The sequence below is a fragment of the Lichenostomus cassidix genome, chromosome 13 (assembly GCF_008360975.1).
Source record: "Lichenostomus cassidix isolate B80296 chromosome 13, HeHo_3.0, whole genome shotgun sequence".
Classification (NCBI taxonomy): Eukaryota; Metazoa; Chordata; class Aves; order Passeriformes; family Meliphagidae; genus Lichenostomus; species Lichenostomus cassidix.
In genome coordinates, this window is record NC_139494.1 from 3,865,366 (window position 1) to 3,883,936 (window position 18,571).

The following is an 18,571-nucleotide window of genomic DNA, read 5'->3' on the forward strand; positions in this document are numbered from 1 at the left end:
CAAATTGCTCAAGTCAAACTAGGATGGAGATTTTTAAATACATGAGTAGTACAGTACACACACACAGGTACACACTCTTCTATACAAATGCTTTATTAAAAATGCTTCTGGGGTGGTCTGTAACAAAACATGTAGAGTTTTAAAAAAGTCAAGATAAAATGGTATCTATTACAATGCATTAATGTTTTCTATTATTCCAAGAGTCTGGTCAGCGCTCAGATGTGAACAGTTAAACATTTTGCCTATGTATGCTGCAGGTATTTGAGATATTACTCTACCTAAATATGGAACTTGAATCAAGTCTTGGTTTAAAAAAACTCCATGTATATTTTGAAATGTTTGTTGCTACAGTACAGTGTAGGAAAAATAAGCATTGTTTCTAGTATTTACACAAGGATGAAGAGCATGAACTTTTACAAAATGAAAAGAAAATACGGTACAGAAAATTTTTACAATATCTGCAATTGGTACTCTGAAAGATCCAGCCTTTGAAACTGAAATTCAGAGACAGTTAAACTTCTTAACTCCCTTTTCTTCTTCCCTCACCTCCCACCCCAGTATTCAAATCCTTTATTCAGTAGAAATGATTTATGTAGAATGTCAAGGTATAACAAATATGTTTTCTTCTTTGAAAAAATGTGTCTTAAAGATTAAAAATATATATATATATATATATTTATGTATTCAGGACAGATCCTGTTTCCCTTATGTGACTAGATTGACATGTGTAAGGAATAAAATTGACCCTGTAATTAGAATTGAAAACACAAAGATCAAAGACAATTCCAGTGTATTTTGTTACGCTTCCCTTCAGCTTCAAAATTCCTGTTATGTCCACTATGATGTCAGTTTGCTGCACAGCCACATTCCCCTTGGGATGGGAAAGGGGTCAGACTTTAGACAAGGTCTGCACTGGTGTGAGAGGAAGCCATGGTGAGACAGCACTCACCATTCAAGGGTTGGTTGTTACTCACTTTACAGTAGTTTTTATTACAGATGTTGCCATGTTCAGAAAGCTTTGGCCAAAGAACTTGTTGAGCATTTAGTACAGGCAGCCTACACCTGAAGACAGGATATTTAGAGATACAACTACATTTCTAGTATCACTTTAAAAAGCACAGCACTGTTAGTGCCATGCCAGATAGTTTCCTGCCTAAGGCAAACTAACTTCTCAAGCACTTCAGTAGAGGACCCTGGCTGGCAGTAATGCAAGCAGTGTCTGAGGAGAACTTTTCCCCATCTTTGCTCTTTTGATCCCTGATTTTTCACGTGGAGCTGCTGAATGTGGAGTGTCTGTGATTTCAGTATAATGGGTAACAAGTTTGTGGCTGTCAGCAGGAGGATGCAGTGTGGTCCTAGAAACAAGAGGCTAATGCTAATCACCTGCCCACAGATCATTGCCTCTCATAAATAACTATACTTTAGTGTCTTAGAATCCTTCATTTAAACCTCTGTCCCTTCCCTGGAGTACAGTGTGTTGTTTGTGCTGAGACTGCTGTAAAAATGAGTGTTAAACTGGTTGAGCACCGAGTTGCTGTGGCCAAGATGACCGGAAGGCATGGAATTGGACCACTCTCCCACACCATGGCTGGGGATACTGGAGAGTGGGGAGTACGAATTGAAGCCTACCACGTTCTGTCCCATTTTGTCAATGGGTTCAGAGCTGAGTCCCACAGGCCCGGAGCGACTCCCCGAGGTGGAGCTGTGGACATAGGCAGTCATGCTGGAGAGGAAGTTACTGAGGCATGGGCTGCTGGAAGAGGGAGGTGGAGATTCTTTCTCAGGTGAGTTGTCAGTCCCAGGTGAGTTTTCCAAGATATCCTGATGCTCTACAGCTTTGGGGCTGCCAGTCAGGGTACTGTCCTCTGATTTTTCAGATGCAAGCGTGGCAGCACTGGCCTCAATGTCAGACTTCCTCTTCCTCTTCCTGCGAAAGTTTCCATTGTCAAACATCTTTTCACAGTTCGGGTCCAGAGTCCAGTAATTCCCTTTTCCTGTCAAAGGAAACAAACCCACACTTTTAGTTTAAAAATATGCACACAAACCAAAAGGAGCAGTCATTTAGGGCTTTCATTTCACAGAAACAGAACAATTGCATGAGCAAAACACACGTATTTTTAGTCACTCAAAAGCAGAAGTCTGTAGAATTCAGAAAAAAAGATTAAAGTTTTGGGCTCCATCCTTTAGCCCTGACTCTTCCCACAAGCAAAATTACAAGTGGAATCACTGGGAGGGCTTTTTTGTTTTGTTTTCTTGGTGAAGGAAGGAGATTTTCAATTTATATAGCTGGTCTTCTGAATTTATGGCAGAGAGTAATCAAATCCCACACTGGGCTGCCCCTGCAGATTCAGTGGGGTAGTATAGGTTTCTAACAGGATAGAACCAGATTTTTTGCCTTCTGTTGCCGGAAAAATTTGAATGAGTTTTAAATGTTCTCAGTGGTTCTTAACGCCTATTGATAGAAAACAATGAATAAAGAAGTATCTGACAGCCTACCAGCCAAGGGGTTGCTAATGGCAGACGTGTGATTCCAAATAGAACATTACTTGAAACAAACAAAAAAAAAGCAGCCTGTTCTCCTCTTGAGAGCTAAAGCTATTGGATTTCTTTGACAAATCCCCTTCCCTTTAATTCCCAGGTAAGTTTGACATGAGTCATGCATTACACCAAATGCCCTTCGAGTGTGCCTTGCCCAGTTAAATGTTGTGTGCTGAGCCTCATGCTCAGTTCATTGGTCCTTTCTCAGAAGGACCCAGAGCAGGACAGAATCCCCTTTCCTCCAGACATCTCACAGCAACACTGATTCACACCTCAGTTGCTTTCAGCCTTTTAAGAACAAAGTGCTACTGAGTCAATGTCCTGTATCTGGCCAATTATGTCTCTTTACAGTGCACTAGGTATTTTAAAATTAATCAGTTTTAATTAGAGGTGGGAGAAAAGGAAGAGAGGGCTATACCTGGATCATCTTCATCTCGAGGCACCTTCTTGAAGCAGTCATTGAGAGACAAGTTGTGCCGGATGGAATTCTGCCAGCCAGCTTTGCTTTTGTTGTAGAACGGGAAGTTGTCAGCCACGTACTGGTAGATCTGGCTCAGTGTCAGCCTCTTGTCAGGTGCCCCGTGGATGGCCATGGCAATGAGGGCAGAATAGGAGTAAGGGGGTCTCACCAGCTTCATAAGCTCCTCTTGGGATGGCAGGGGAAGCCAGCCAAGGTCAGTTCCTCCCAAGCTGTGCATGTTAGGCAGGAGCTGCCTCTGCATCCCGTATGACTGAGGAATGAAGGGGCTGCCGTTGGATCCTGGCAGGTATGGTGGTGGGGTGATGGAGGGTCCATTCAGCCAGAGGTAAGGATTGGGAGTGCTGTTGTAATCTGTTGTCTCAAAGGTGCTTGGTCGCTGTGGGCTCGGGATGTTCTGTGGATGGAAAAAGTTCTCGTAGTAGATATTCATCTCCGGAGGTTCTTGGCCGATATTTGGGAACTGTGGGCTGCAGCGTGGAGGGGAGTGCGATGGTGGGTCAAAGAAGCTCATGCTCTAACCCAGGCAGCTGACAGCTTGTGACACACCTGTGCTAGTGCTCCTTTCCCGGGACAGGTGCATCACCTGTGCCCTTCCCTAGGTACTTATGCACCTGTAAATGTTTCAGCCTGTGCTGCAGGCTCCACCCCACAGCCCTGACTGGCTGCAGATGAGGACGATATCCTTTTTGGAATGCTGGCAGTCCCAGTCAGTCATTGATGTCACATCAACCAAATGAGAAAGTTACAACTGTTTATCTTCTTAAATGAATGAAGGAATTTTCCACTAATGTGATGCACATAAAGAAAGCCTAAGGCATCTTGAAGTTAAAGCTCAGAGATCCTCCTCTTTCTGCCTTTCACAGCGAAGCTTTAGCATTTAGTATTTGCTTTCTTATTAAAGAAAAGCCATTTTGTGCTGCTGTTTGCAACACCTCAGAATGCAAAAGCCATTTTCACTAGTCAATGAAACAGTAGAGATATATACTTAAAGAAAAGGAAAGAAAAGAAAAGGTCAGGCCTTTTGCTTTTGTAACTTTAATTGCAGACTTGCTTGTACTTCCCCCTAGGCAATCACAGTACTACAGGCAAATTCTGTAGCTGGTTGCTCACGTGAGTAATCTTACTGATATAAATGGAATTAACTCCCTAAAGTAAGGATTAATCTTGTGAGAAAAAAAAAATTCAAGCTTAATAATCAAACCTTTCTTTAGAGCTTAAATTGGTGAACTGAGATGGGAAATCATTATGTGCTGCTTCCTCTTTGCTGCAGGATTGGTGCAGAGAGCTCATAAAACCTCTCAGCACACTTTCCAAGCATGAAAGCAGTGACAGTGTTTGGCACAGCTCTTTTAGCCAAGTTCCAATAATTTCATTTGTATCTATACAGAGAAGAGTTGATTCCATAAAATTAAGTAACAAGGAAAATCTCTAGCCTTTTATGACTTGGAAGAATCTTTAGTGCCTTTCATGGCACCCTGCACATCTGGAGGAAAGAGCAGAGCTGCAATGTCACCACCTCTGTCTCAGGGTGGCAGCTCTTCACTGCATGAATGTCTGCACTGGAGTTACAGCAGAGTTGCAGTTCCCTTCACAGTGATATTTTTTTTTTTTTTTTTTTTTTTTTTTTTTTTTTTGGTGATTAAGGCACATACATAATTTAAAATTTGCTTCAGCTTTAATATCCGTGCAATAAAGAAGGTCCTGGTATGCCAGGGCCTCCTAGGTAGCTCTTGTCCTGTGATACCTGCAGAAACACCAGTTTTGACCCATTGATTTGAATTCCTGGCTGTACTAAAGAACTTTTTGCTTTGTCACACATTCATCTTAATCTTTTGTGCTGCAGTACAACCACCAAGACGCTTCATTCCCCAAGAATTAGTGATTCACCAATGTCATGTCCATAATGTTGCTTTGAAAGGTACAAAAAAAATTCCACTGGAAGTACTGCTAAAATATTGAGCACAGAATGACAAAGCACACCACTTTCCCAGCTCAGAAACGCAGCTCTACAGCTGTTACTTTAAAAATACATGCTTTCACTGCACAGAAAATCACTTGTACCACAACAAACAAGCTGCTACTTTAATTTGAATGGCTGAGAGCTCAGAGTATGTAAATGCTAAATAACCTATGAGAGACACACATTAAACAGACAACAGTTAAGTGGAACATAGTGGGAAAGGCTTATTTTCTAAGTGACAATTGCTGTGCAAAAGGTAACTTGGACAAAAAAAAAAAAAAGGAAGAAAAATATGCTTAATTTTTTTAGGAGGTAATAATGTGAGTTCCTCCCTCCTCAAGAAACCTAGGAAATATAGGAAGAAATATAGGATATAACTTTTTTCACCATAAGAATCTGAGTTACAAACATGCAAAATGCTATTTGAGCAACATTCCCTATAGCTTCCTAACTAACTTACTAACATATAGATATATTTTAAAATTATATGTGTAGTCCTGCAAGTACTGGTACAAACATTGCTAATAACCCCCCTCCCCTATTTACAGAAGAGTCAATGGAACAAGACACTTAAGAAACACTCACACAAGTAAAACCACATCTACAATTAACTATAGATCCAGAATATAGTGAGAAAAATAAACATAATACATTTTTGACCTGCTCAACAAATCAGATTTTTGCCAAAAAACCCTTAAAACCAAGAAAAACTTGAAAATTTATTCCAAGAAGTAAAAATTCAGCTAACTGCATCATGGATTTTGATGAGTGACACCTAAATGTTCCCTGAGGTGCTCTGCACACATAGTTACAATAAAAATACACTCAAGTGGGTGCTGAGTGAATACAGGCTTTGAAAATATCCCAGGCTTTACAAAGGGAAAAAGCATTACTTCTGCAGCCAGAGACTGATGAAGGCTGTGAAATTTCCTCTGCAAATGACTCCTACTGAAGTTCTGGTGCAGTGCATTTGAGTAGGGTGAGCCTGAGCTGAGAGTCTTCCTTCTGGCAGGGTTGAAAGAAGGTAGCAATCCCAGAAGTGGAGAAAAGAGAAGGAAAACTGGTGAGGCTTCCATATAAAAAGGCTGGGAAAAGGTGATATGCTGACCAACCTATGCTAAGAGATCAATTTTTAGGGCTGGAAACTCCGCAAATAAATTGGAGGCTGATGCTGGAGACAGTTTAATGATCATTATCTCCAAAGGCATTGGGTCAGTAAGCTCTGGCTAGAAGGATGCATCATGTTTTTCCATTTCTTTTTACTGCAGTACAGTACTGCACGGCCCTGAGTGCATGTCCTACCAGCTGGAAGCCTGGTCAGCCACAGGTTGTTGTCAAACCAAAGACTGTTGACAACTCTTGTGTTATACAAATATTTTCTCCTCTCAGTTTCCAAAATCTGCAAGGTTGTGGCTGAGCCCCTGCAGAAACAGTGTTTTCCATAGGTTTTTTAGGTCAGCTCCTGTGTACCCATCTACTACAGCCAACAGTAATATTTCTTCATACTGTCTACCCATTTATAAAACAAAAGATAATATCTGAAATCTTGGGTTAAGAAAGATTCAAATTAATTTCATTTAAACTCAGATTTCTCAGCATTCCCACTTATACTCCAAAGTAACCTACACATCCAGTGTTTCTGAAATGCAGTGACCTGGCAGAAGTGAGTGCACACCAACACACAGTTCATGCAAACTATTCCTGTGGTCACAAAGAAGAGGGGAAAATTGCTTTTAAATGAAAAGAGTCCATATACAAGTCAATATACCAAGCAACCTCCCTTGTTTCTAACAATTCACACCCTGAAATCAGAAACAGCTCAGTATCCATCAGTAACACATTTTCACATAGTGAAAAGGTCTCTGTTCTCAGTTGTCCAGTAGATTACTTTTAGGAGTCTTCATGTCTTACTCCACTAATCATCTGCCCAGCATATCCACAAAATAAACCACACCACGAGAAGGAACAAGGTGTAGCAGGCAAAGCAATGTCATCTCAAGGACATTACAAAAGCATAAGAAATGTAGAATACAGCATTGCAAAACAAGGGACCTGAGCTTTATTTCTAGAAATGCAGGTTGAACATTAAATTAATGGAAAAAACAGTATCATTTGGATTTGTGCCATAAGTGCTGCAATGCTAGAATAAAATGCCCTTAGACTTTTCAAGTCTTCCAGAACAAAATTACTGTGGATTTTTAAGCTACTTTATAACTGGGTTTGTAGAAGCCTCTGAAACCTTGTAAGGGCTCATAGCTGCTCCCTGACCATGGGAGTTATAATAATAAAAGTAGTTATAACTCCTACATCCACAAAGGCCTCCCACCATCTCCTAACATATAATAAATATGGCAGAGGGGATTAGGTGTCCCCTGACACCTAACTGGGAATTAGCTGTGACAGGCCACAGGCAGGCAAGGAATCCATAGCTTGCCTTTGGCTGCCTATGGTTCCCAAGGGATCTGCTGCACTGAGGGACACAGGCAGGGTCACATCTGCAACACAGGGGTACCTCAAGGCACAATCAGTGACAAATTCGTTGTCATGGAAGAATCTGACGTGTCCCTCTCAGTAACAGGAAATTAATACAAATATAGATACTTCAGTCAATCCCACTTTGACAGCCTCATGGCTGCTGCAGCTCCCAAAGAGCCAACATGGTTCCCTCTTTTAGATTATCTGCTTGTCCTTCTACTCTCACCACTAAATGTGTGTTTATATTAGAAACCAATCATGTTAAAATGAGGTCTTGTATGAACATCAACATGGGCACCAAAGAAATTAATCTCCACACCCTTCCCAAACCCTTCAAAGCTTAAATTCTTGTGCATTTCAATGAAATAAGTTTATTCATTTCAATGCATTTCAATGATTTATAGAAATAAAAGGCAGTAACATGCTAATGCTTCTGTTTCAGTCATATTTCAGCATCAAGGTATTAGCTGGTATGGATAAACCACCTCCTCCCACTCCACAATTCAAACAGAGATCTCACTGAAAAGACATTTTAGAAGCACAGATTTTTTTTTTTTTTTTTCAGAAAACGTAACTTCCTTTTTATTAAGGAAAAACGTTTTAATTTCAGTGTTCTATGCCCTTCAGTACTTGCACAACACAAACACTTGTGGAAAATTAATTAGAAACTAAAGCTGGAAAGTGAATTGGTGCAAGTGCAGTGAACTCCTCTGTGGACACACCCGGGCACAGATAAACTTAAGGTTCTTTTATCGTAGCCAGGACTTGACCGCAGTAAACTTAGATAACCTAACCTGCGAGCAGGATGATTTACGGCGCTGTTAATCCTGGCGCTTCCAGGAGCTGCGCTGGCATTCCCGGGATCGGGCAGGGAGAGCCGCGCCGGGCTGCGACATGGGCGAGCTATCGCGACATCCCATCGCCCCCTGGCGATGCTTTCTGGGAATGCACAGCTTTGTGCTGACCTGCCTGCGAACAGCCACGATCCAGGTCTGATCCAGGTCTGACTGATCCAGGTGCTCCCTGCGCAGCGTCACCCGGATCTGGAGCTGAGCTTGTAGTACCAGCATCTGCAAAAATAACCCATTCTGTATGGAAACATTTTTAACGTTTTCATATAGGAATCCTTCATTGGTTTTGGAATTTTTTGGTGGAAATTCTGGTAAATTTAGAGATATGTCTTTGGTTTAGATTAGGTTTTTTGGTTTTGTTTTTTTTTTCTTACGCATCCTGATCTCAAATATTCCTGTTTTCCTGTCTTGTGAAAGAAGTCTAAACGCAGTTGTGGAAAAAAATTCTACAAATTCAGGCATTGTGCACTAGTGCTGCTAAGTGTGTCAAAGCAATTGAAGTAAGACTTCACATCTCTCGAATATTTGCAGAATCCAGGTATCCAATCATAACATACTTTAGTGTACAATAAAATGCCATACAAAATACAAGGTTAAAAAATCTTCATCTAAAGCTTCTCTATCCAGGGTTATTTTCTTATATTTAAAAATATACAAGCAAACATTCTGCAGAAAGTCTTTCCTCAAACTATCTGTCAAACATGGAGAGTTTTTTAGACATTTTTGTCTTGTTACAACAGTACAAGATTCCTCCTACCTGACCTAGGTAAGTCTTTTTTTGGCTGCCGGCCTGCCAGGGCATAGATACCTTAAAGGACTGTTTTCTGATCCCCATCACCTTTCCTGTGCCTTTTGAATCACCATTTAAACCCATGGTGACACCATCAACAGCCACCTGCCATGAGCTGAACTAACCCAAGCACGGGTAAGGCTGATCAAGGGTTAACTGTGAATGAGAGATCAGCCATGCCTGTCACAGGAACCTGGTACTAAATGCAGGTTGAATATCCACACATAATGGGGCACCCAGAGCTGCAGAATGCATTAATACACAGGAAAAATCATTAACACAGACACTGTATTTGTTCCAGCACAGACACTCACAGTGGTGTCTCATCCTAGGGTCAGCCACAGGAAAGAACCCTCATGGCACAGAGCAGCTGTCTGCTATCCTGGAAGACAAAAAATTACACTGAAAAAGGACAATTCTATGCAAAACCCAGTCAGATCAAACTGTCCTAACTTTAAAGCCATTATTAAATTTATCCAACATTTAAAAGTTTATGAAATCCACGGCCTACCCGAGGTTTGTTTGCAGAGCAATTCTTGGTTTATAGTGTTAATCTTTAGCACATGCTGCATCATGAGGGCAAATCAGAACAGACAATTACACACTGAGTCAATAAAGAACAAGTCCTCTCCTCACCCAGAGCAGTAAACACTGCCAATGCTGAAGCCCTTACAACTGAGGGCAGCCCAGGAGTGTTGCTCAATGTTCCCTCTCAAAAGGACCTTGAATGCCTAAGAGCAAGAAAAAAACTGAATTCTGACATGAAAATATGAGTAAGTTCTATGTAGTGACTACTCCAAAGCACCCAGAATAGGAGATGGCTGCAAGCTTTTTTTATGGAAATGCCCCAATATTTTTTCATATTCCTGAAAAAAAAAGGGGCATCTAAAAAGATGGACATAGCCTCATCCAAAAATTAACGAGGGAAAGAATTATTAAACTTTATTTTTTCACTGCCCTCAGAAACAGCTTTTAAAAAAATGGATGCTGCAAAACACAAGTTGGCTTAAAATTCTCTGATTTCTCTTGATTTCTAAATGAGAAAGATGCTGTGTTTGGTTAAGTTATTCCTTTTATCTTCCCCCACTCTGGAGAATCAACCTGTGCTTTTGTTTTAAACAGAATACCCTAATTCTGGATGATTGCCATTGATACTGGCATATATGGAATCTGGGATAAATGTTCCATCATTTGAATAGTTTTTTACTGAAGCTGAAACAAACAAAAAAAAAACCAAGAAAAGGATCCTTTGGTATTTTTATGAGAGTTAAGCTAAAATCCTTGAAAACAGAAGAGGAAATGAACATAGAGAATTATGTGGTTGGGTGGCTTTAAACACAACTCCTCGACCTCAGCTGACTTAAACAGAAACCAAATTTAATAAAAAATAAAACCACTTTTCCCCTCCTAGCATGCTATTTTTAAAATGTATTTAACATCTCTCCTTTCTAAAAGTGCCCTCATCCCATGATCAGGGTGGAACAAAAGAAAACAGAGATTCAATGATGTCAGTCAATAGACTTCTTACAGAATAACCAGTGTGGCACCAGTACCCCACTGGGCCTGGGAATATCTGACCTTTAAGGTCTTTTGCAACCCAAACCATTCTGTGCTTCTGCTCACCCACAATTTCTACTGTCTAATAAAGAAGATTACAGACTGTGTGTAATAGAGATAAAAGTTCAATGTCAAGCAGGTACACAGGTCTATCACACCTTCAAGTTCCAGAACAATGTGTTCCTAAGGCCTGTAAAACCTTTAATAAAACTCTCCTTCCTCCTCAGAAACTTGGTCCTTATTGACTTAGACTCTGACCATCTTCCTATAGCTCACATCAGCTAATTTTTATTGAAACTTAACGAACATTAAATTCCCCTCCAGAATGAATATTTAAGTCCTAATTCCATAATAAGGACTTAGTATGATCACTTGGCACAGACAAGAGGCCCAAGTCAGATGAGGATACTCCTGAGGGCCCTGATGTGGGTAAATGCCAACACTTGCTGTGAGTGACAGACCTTGTGCTGCACTGGCACAGCAGCTCCTGGAGCTGCACCAGCACCACTAACATGGTAATGCACTCTACAGGTTTGGAATGGTGCAGGATGGATGTAGGTTTGAAATGGGGCTCCACAGGCTGTTTTCCATGTTCCAGAAATCTGGACATGCACCGAAAAAACACCAAAACAGATTTTCATACAATAAAAGTGATTCTGTGCTGGATTCAGTAATATGTATATTAATTACTCATGGCTTTAAGACGTAGCTAGAGAAATCCAGAGACACCCAGGTACCTGTGTCTGTCTGAAACTGAGATTTCTGCCTAAACTGAACACACAATGTGCAGCTTCAATACATCTTAGGTCACTGCAGTGTGACAGCTCCGTACAGGTCAGCTCATCCAATCTCAGCTGCAAGTGCAGCTTTCCTGGCCCTGCAAACAGCTCATTAATTACAGCCCCACACAACCCAACCCCAGCATTATCTCAGTGCCACGTGACAGCAACCCAGACTGTCACCAGCCAGACTATTGGAAAAGTCAGAGGGAAGGGAAATAACTGGTACAGGAAAACACGTGAGAACATGGCTGTGCTCCTGACCTGCACTGGGAGGGCTCAGAGCTGAAGCCACCCCTGCTGCACTAATTCCCTCGACAGCAGCCAAAGCCTGACCCTGGCCTGGAGGGAATTTCTGCCTTCTTTGAGGTGTGCTTCATCTCAAAGAATGTCAAATACAGGTTCTGTCCCTCCCCGCTGCATACATGAACCAAAGGCTTGTTGAGCTCGTGACAGAAATGAAAGCAATCAATGGTGATTTACATTCTTAAACAGATGTTGCCATACTGGCACTTTACTGTCCCAGGGCAGCAATCACCCTTCATGCTGTGCAGTTTATTTGGACTAAATGTCAGTATCCACTGTTTCTGGAAACTTGGGAAAGGCTGGAGCTTGTCATCCAAACATCCTTAAAATTCCAGTTCTATGAATGCCCTGCTCTTGGCAGCTATTTTTTGTTAGTTAATTTAGCTTTTCTGCTGAGAGTTGATTGACATGATTTCAGGCTTGAAACTTGGGCTGGCAAATAGAGGACAATCTACTAAAATTATAGACAAGTAATAAAATTATGGCTGATATGTACTAAATTAAATGTCAATCCAACCCCTTCACTAAAAACTGTATTAAAACCTGAGCAAAACACAAGCATGAATCTTGAACCACTGGCTTAACACCAAAATTCCTTTGGATATGATGCTCCTGCCTTCCTGGTATTTGTTTCTTCCATTCTTCCTAACTCTTTACTCTGAGTCACAGTATTTCAAAACCAATTTATAGTAAGAACTAGAGGTAAAGCTATTATTCCACTCACCTGAAAACATATCTGCAAGATATTATAAACAAAAGGTAACCTTTAAGAGGTATTATTACAAAGAATAAACAGTTCCTAAATAATCTATTTCTTACTAATTTCCAGTAGAACCAAACATTTTCTTTTAAAATACTTGTTTATTTTGTGATACATTCAGGTATCTGCAAATAATATTGAAGGACAGCTTTGATAACCTCCCTCCTCCTCCCCAGGTTAGCAAGGTGTTAACCATGCACCCTTCGATCTTTCACTTTCTCTCACTCACAGATAACCTTCTCTATTGAACAGAGGACTTTTTCCTAGGAAAGCTTTGTTTCTCCTCTGTGCCACTTCAGAAGCAGTATCAAGTTGCTGTGGAAAGCAAATGAAACAAAATAAAACAAAAAAGTCTGTAAGAATTCATGTCAAACACTAGTTAGTGTCAAAACTGGGCCCATTTTGTTTTGCTGCCGATGGTTATTCTGGTGAAAAGTATTTTGTGGTGCAGCATTAGTTCCAATGGCAAATATTCCAAACCTCTCACAGAAAACAATCACTAACTACTTCTGTAGAAAACAGCTTCCCTTTGACAACCTGCAAAGAGTGTCTAAATTCATAGAACTAATTATTCACACTGTATGTTAAAGTGTTGATAGAAAAATACAGGCTTAAACAAACTGTAGATGTATTTTCATAGATTCAACTCTACAGCAAGAACTAACATTAACCTCTTTGTCTTACCAAATCCAATTAGAAGGCAACAAGGCCAGTCCCCCCATCCACAACACTATACATGGTTATATTTTATTTACCTGGTATAAACCTGTGTGAGTGTCTGAAACATAAAGGGATGAGTGAAGGAAATCATTGACCTTTTGTACACCTCTCAGTCTGGATAACACACCTGCTTGTATAAAGAGCTGACAGGTTATAAAACCCCCGAGGTGCTGACCTGCAATACTGTGGAGCTTCACACCAGTGAGGCATCACCTCCCAGCTCTACCTCATGAGCTGAGAACACACAGAAAATCAATCTAAACCCAGAAAACTTGAGCTCATGGAATTTCATTTGCTGTCACTAAAAAACTATTACCTTTTATACGATGACACCTGGAGATGTCAGGGAGAAAGGGTCAGGGCAAATAAAACAGATTTGTAACATTTTATTGAACAGCAGAAAATGCAGCTTTTGTTCATCATGCTGCTGCATGTAAGGTCAATTTGTACATGTGTACATAAAACTTTCTCACGTTTTCCACATCAGAGCTGCTGTTCTGAAAATAACTCAGGCATATGGTGTCACAGACATGGACATCACCAGGGAAAGATTGAGGATACAGAGCAGTGTGCTGGGAGCACACAGGGATCTGAGGGCTGTAAATCCAGCTACAGCCACAGAGCAAATTGTCAGTGGCTATTTTGTGCTGAGCCATCTGTTGCCTTGGCTACAGTGCCAGTGAGGGTTTAAGGACAGTGGAGTGTGTCTTAGAAGCTCCAGAAAACCATGACTCCTCTGCTCTCTGGGAAGAACAGACCCCAACTGGCATCACACAGGGAACATTGCAGTTGGCCTTTCCATACATCTCCCTTCCCAGGAAGAAACTTTGTCCCCAGGGAGCACACAGCTCCCTTTGACCTGTATAACCAGAGCCTTCTGGTCCACATCCCACATCCTGCAGTATTTCCTCAAATGTTATTCCTGTATCTGTATCACAGTTAACTTATCAGAGCCCATGAGTGTTGCTGTTCATATTCTCCATCAGTGCCTTTCTTTAGAGTAGATGGTGCTCTAAAATAGAATATTTGTATGTAGATAAAATTATTTTTGGTTGAGAAGTGGTCTTGTAAAAATTAATCACAGATCTGTCGATGAAGGTTTGAAATGGGACTCCACAGGCTGTTTTCCATCTTCCAGAACTTTGGACATGCGCTGAAAAAACACCAAAACAGATTTTCATACACTAAAAGTGATTCTGTGATGGATTCAGTAATATGTATATTAAATACTAATGGCTTTAAGCTGTAGCTAGAATTGACCAAATCCTTCATGTTTTGAATTCAGTTCTCTATTCTGCAAAACCTTAAACCTGTATTTAAACTTATCCACATGATTCCAAACATGCCATGAAGCACTTCACAAATGGATTTTTAGCTTTAGTTAGTCCTTTTTCCTCCATGCATTCTATCCTCTGTATCCTATACACTATTTAAGTTTAAATATGAGTGGATGAGGTAGTGCTGAAAAGGTGCAACTCCTGGGCCTGAAAAAGTACGTATGTGATAAACTGAATGTAAGTGAAATACTACAGACTTCAAATTAATAGGTTATTCTCGTTCCTACCAGAAAAATATGATTATGAACACATTTAAATGCAGGTTTTCCTACATGACGCTCTATAAGCCCTTAAGGCATTATCCTTAAAAAAACAAACAAAAAAACCCAAAAAAAAATGACAAAAACAACACTGCAGAAAGTAATGAATACGAATGAAACCTATTACCTAGGAAAAAAGAAACCAAACCAACCCTTTGCATCAAAAGATCAGAAAAGTTGCCATGTACAATATTACAAGTGACCCAGAATACTCATGCAGTAATGCATCTTGGTAGCTACCCTCATCTGCATTAATAAATGCCACCCTCCCACTACCCAAAAAAATAGGAAAACAGACATCAGTGAACCGTTCTTTCAGAAACAGTGACGACTCCAGCGGGAGCCAATTTCTACTTTTTACTAAGCATCTCCACTAAGCAGCTCCGCGCTGTGCCGCGCCCAGCCCGCCCCGAGCGCGGCGCTCCCAGCCCGGCACAGCCACAGCCCGGCGGGAATCGCCGCTTCCCTCCCTCCCCGCCGGCACCGCCACTCGGCAGCCAGCCGCGCCCTCTCGCGGTGCGGGAGCGGAGCCGCACACGCGGGATCATCCCTGCATCCCTGCATCCTTATCTCCCTGCATCCCTGCATCCTTCCACCCTTCCATCCCTGCATCCCTATCTCCCTGCATCCCTGCATCCTTCCACCCTTCCATCCCTGCATCCCTATCTCCCTGCACACCTCCATCCCTGCACCTCTCCATTCCTCCATTCCTCAACCCCTTCATCCCTGCATCCCTCCCACTGGAAGTGCTACCTCGTCCAGCTTTGCTTCCACATAGAGCTTTCACCCCACTCTGAGAAAAGCATCAAGAAAAAAAAAGCAGACTTTGACTTATGAACCTATTTGTCTTAAAAATACTTAATTTTCATAGCGTAGAATTTTTGAGCACATAGCACCTCCTTTTTCACCCCGCAAACACACACAGAACCTACCATTGTTTTAAATAACTGGTTCACTTTCTTTTTTTTGGAGGTTTTCTTGTCACCATCTGAGGTGGTAGGAAACACTGGCTGGCTCAGCCTACGTGAGGCAATTGTTTCATCAGGTGTCACAGTGCTGACAGACAGGGTTAATCCTTAGAAAGGAAACAATATTGGTTACACAAAACAAAAGCAAAAAAAGGAGAGTCAGAGTGTAAGACAGTAGAACTCAAAATAATGAACTACTGCAATGACTAGAAAAAATTAAGGTATTTTTAATCCAACTATAGTCTTAGAATAAAAAAATTAAACTATGGGGAAACACTAGAATTCATTACATTGAAACGGAAGAGTGAAAAAAACCACAACAATCTGGCCAAAAAATTAAAAATGGATAAACACATGACAAAAAAGTGGGCCATGGCAGTCTGTTGTGTTGTGCTAAACATCTGTTACAGGCATCTGGAAAGAGAGGGGCACTGAGAGGGAGATATGAAATGCAGGCTGAGGAATGGGATGTGCTATGGAACCAGGGGGTAAAAGGCACTGAAATAGGCACCACAGTGTTACCAAGCAGTTGCAGCAGTCACCACACACTTCAGTTGGAATCCTTGTCCCAGAGGATTTCAAAGGGATGGAGAGAGCTGCCAGCCCTGCTTGAAGCAAAGCCTTCACTGCTGTTTTCTTATCATCCCAATAAAGCTCAGAACTCTCACTTCAGTGTAAGCACCTCACCTGGGATAGTTGGCATAGAGCGACTGACAGTGCTCATCTGCTTGAGGACAGAAGTTTTCTGAGGTGCCACCACATGTTCTGAGAGGTTGGTGTCGCTCATGAACTCATATTTCCTTGACAGCTGTTAAATAAAAATACCCCAACATTAATGATGAATCGAGAATTTGGTCCACATATTATACTATGTACAATCTAAAAACATGCAACAATTTTGCAGATAATTTACAGTTAAACACTTTTCATTCTACATAGAACAAAATTATTCTAAAAAAGTTACAGAAGTAATCTGTAATCTGAAATCTGAATTCCTATCCTATTTTTGGGATAATACCATCAGACAGCTCTGAGTGTGATCTACAAAGTAAAATGAAGTTTTGAAAACATTTTTCTCTGTTGCATTAACATACCCAGCTTGGCTGCTGCAAAGCCTTGCCACTGCTTTTTTGAAGCAGAAGAAAATCCTTTAACTCAATATGCAGTGGGATCCCCACAGTCTGGTGTATGTGTTATCTGATCTAATCAAAAGCCAAAGGTGTTACTTGGTTTTGTGTATCAATTCTTCTCAGAGCACAACTGTGCTTTATCTCTCTTTTGCATAAGGACATGCAGTGTAAGACAGTCATAATCATCTAGGAGTTTCTCTGTGCTTCTCCAAAGAATCTTGGCTTTCTACTCAATTCATTTTACCTTTGATGATTCCTTCAAACACTTTTGATCAAATTATTTATGCTCCCTCTATGTAATTCAACAATCTGTTACTGCCTGACTTTGTAATTTAGATGGGCCTTGTGTACCAAGAAGACATATACTAACAGAAAATTCTCCTGAGGATTAAACAATGTATAAAAAAAAGGCTCAGAGTAAGTTACATAACTCATTCTAATGATCCAGCAGTGCAATAAAAGTGCTCAGATGATCTGTGGAGCGAGAGATGCCAGTGCTTCCAAACTTCAGTCTGGCACCATTTAAGGAGCACTGTTTGCAATCTTGCAATTTCCTAACAGCTGCATGTTCCATAACAAGGTACAAAACGTACAGGGCTCATCACTTTTGAAATAGCCCTGACTGCGAGGAGCTGCCATGAAATGTCAGCACAGTCAATTGCCTCTCCACAGGAAAGCAGCTTAACCCTCCCAACACAGTGCTCCTTTTGGAGCTAACCAAGCTCCAGAATCTGCAGCCTCTCAGCTCTGTTATCTGTCACCATAACCCAGCAGAGATGTGCTGCTTTTCTCACTGATTTGTTTCCTCCACAGCATCTCGCATGTTTCACTCATGGCAGGCCAGATCATCTCTGCATTTGGCATATTTCCCTTTATGACAGCTGGAGTTCTCTGGGACATATTTTTCTCTTCCTAAGGAAAGGAGTAATGTCCTCTTTATCATGGATTATAAAATACTACTCTAAATCAGTAACATACACATTTCATGTCAGAGATAGAAATATCAGCTGCTGCCTTCTCATCAGCAAACACCACACTGCTTCTTTTTGTTCTTTTTTTGGACTTTCTCATCTTGACTTCAGGATGAGGATTATTTTGCAGAGCAGTCTCCTCTGATTCTGCTTTCCCTTGCTTTGGTAGCACTGCTTCCAGATCAAAGCTGCAGGAGCAAAAGAAAAAAGTACAAGTTGCTGAGTGATATTTTAAAAGCTGCTGATATTCTGATGTCATTTCCCCATGAAATATAAATGCAGGTCATTCTTTCCTTCTACTTTCTAGGCAGCCTTGCAAACTGCTGGCAAAAAGTATGTGATGTGCTTTGGCAGCTGGCAGATGGAGATACAAATAAGATGCCTTCAGGCAGTATGACATAATCTTAAAATGTAGCGAAGAATGTAAAATATTAAAAGAAGCTCAAATCCCCTTTTAAAGATTTGTGCAGCAGCTTAAGGACTCCTGAACTAAACAGAGTAGAGCTCACATGGCAAGTTGATGTGTGGTGATATTAGTGCTGAAAGCAAGACATGCTATCCTGGTTGTTGGAAAGAACCAAAGTGGAACAGAGTATTGCTATTTGTTGCCATGTTGTAAATGCATCCTCCTATTAATTTCACCTATTTATTTCACCTCCTATTTATTTCACCGTATTTATTTCATCAT

The 18,571-nt window shown here is 40.9% G+C and overlaps 2 protein-coding genes across 3 annotated transcripts in view; both read right to left on the reverse strand.

Moving 5' to 3' along the window:
- Positions 1–77: 77 nt before the first annotated feature.
- Positions 78–9,925, reverse strand: FOXI1 (forkhead box I1). Of its 2 annotated transcripts, XM_085073411.1 has the most exons (4): positions 9,410–9,925; positions 8,249–8,524; positions 2,957–4,763; positions 78–1,994 (listed from the first exon to the last, which is right to left on the reverse strand). In XM_085073411.1, exons 3-4 carry the CDS (start codon positions 3,528–3,530, stop codon positions 1,444–1,446), a joined length of 1,125 nt encoding a protein of 374 aa, XP_084929537.1. In that variant the 5' UTR covers positions 3,531–4,763; positions 8,249–8,524; positions 9,410–9,925; the 3' UTR covers positions 78–1,443. The 2 variants fall into 2 exon arrangements, with proteins under 2 accessions (XP_084929537.1, XP_084929536.1); XM_085073410.1 differs by lacking the exon at positions 9,410–9,925 and having other exon boundaries at positions 8,249–9,382.
- Positions 9,926–13,583: 3,658 nt separating this feature from the next.
- DOCK2 (dedicator of cytokinesis 2) overlaps positions 13,584–18,571 on the reverse strand; it is a 149,967-nt gene continuing 144,979 nt past the window's right edge. The window contains exons 49-52 of the mRNA XM_085073400.1: positions 17,891–18,071; positions 16,470–16,590; positions 15,747–15,889; positions 13,584–14,370 (exon numbers count right to left, since the gene is read on the reverse strand). Of these exons, the coding sequence (XP_084929526.1) occupies positions 14,296–14,370; positions 15,747–15,889; positions 16,470–16,590; positions 17,891–18,071 (520 nt within the window). The 3' untranslated portion in view covers positions 13,584–14,295. The remainder of the gene's footprint in view (positions 14,371–15,746; positions 15,890–16,469; positions 16,591–17,890; positions 18,072–18,571) is intronic.

Coding starts and splice junctions, on each gene's coding strand:
- FOXI1 (XM_085073411.1), bottom strand. CDS start 3,530: ATGAGCTTCTTTGACCCACCATCGCACTCCCCTCCACGCTGCAGCCCA. Junction 1,995..2,956: donor TCGAGATGAAGATGATCCAG/GTATAGCCCTCT, acceptor TTCCTTTGACAG/GAAAAGGGAATTACTGGACT.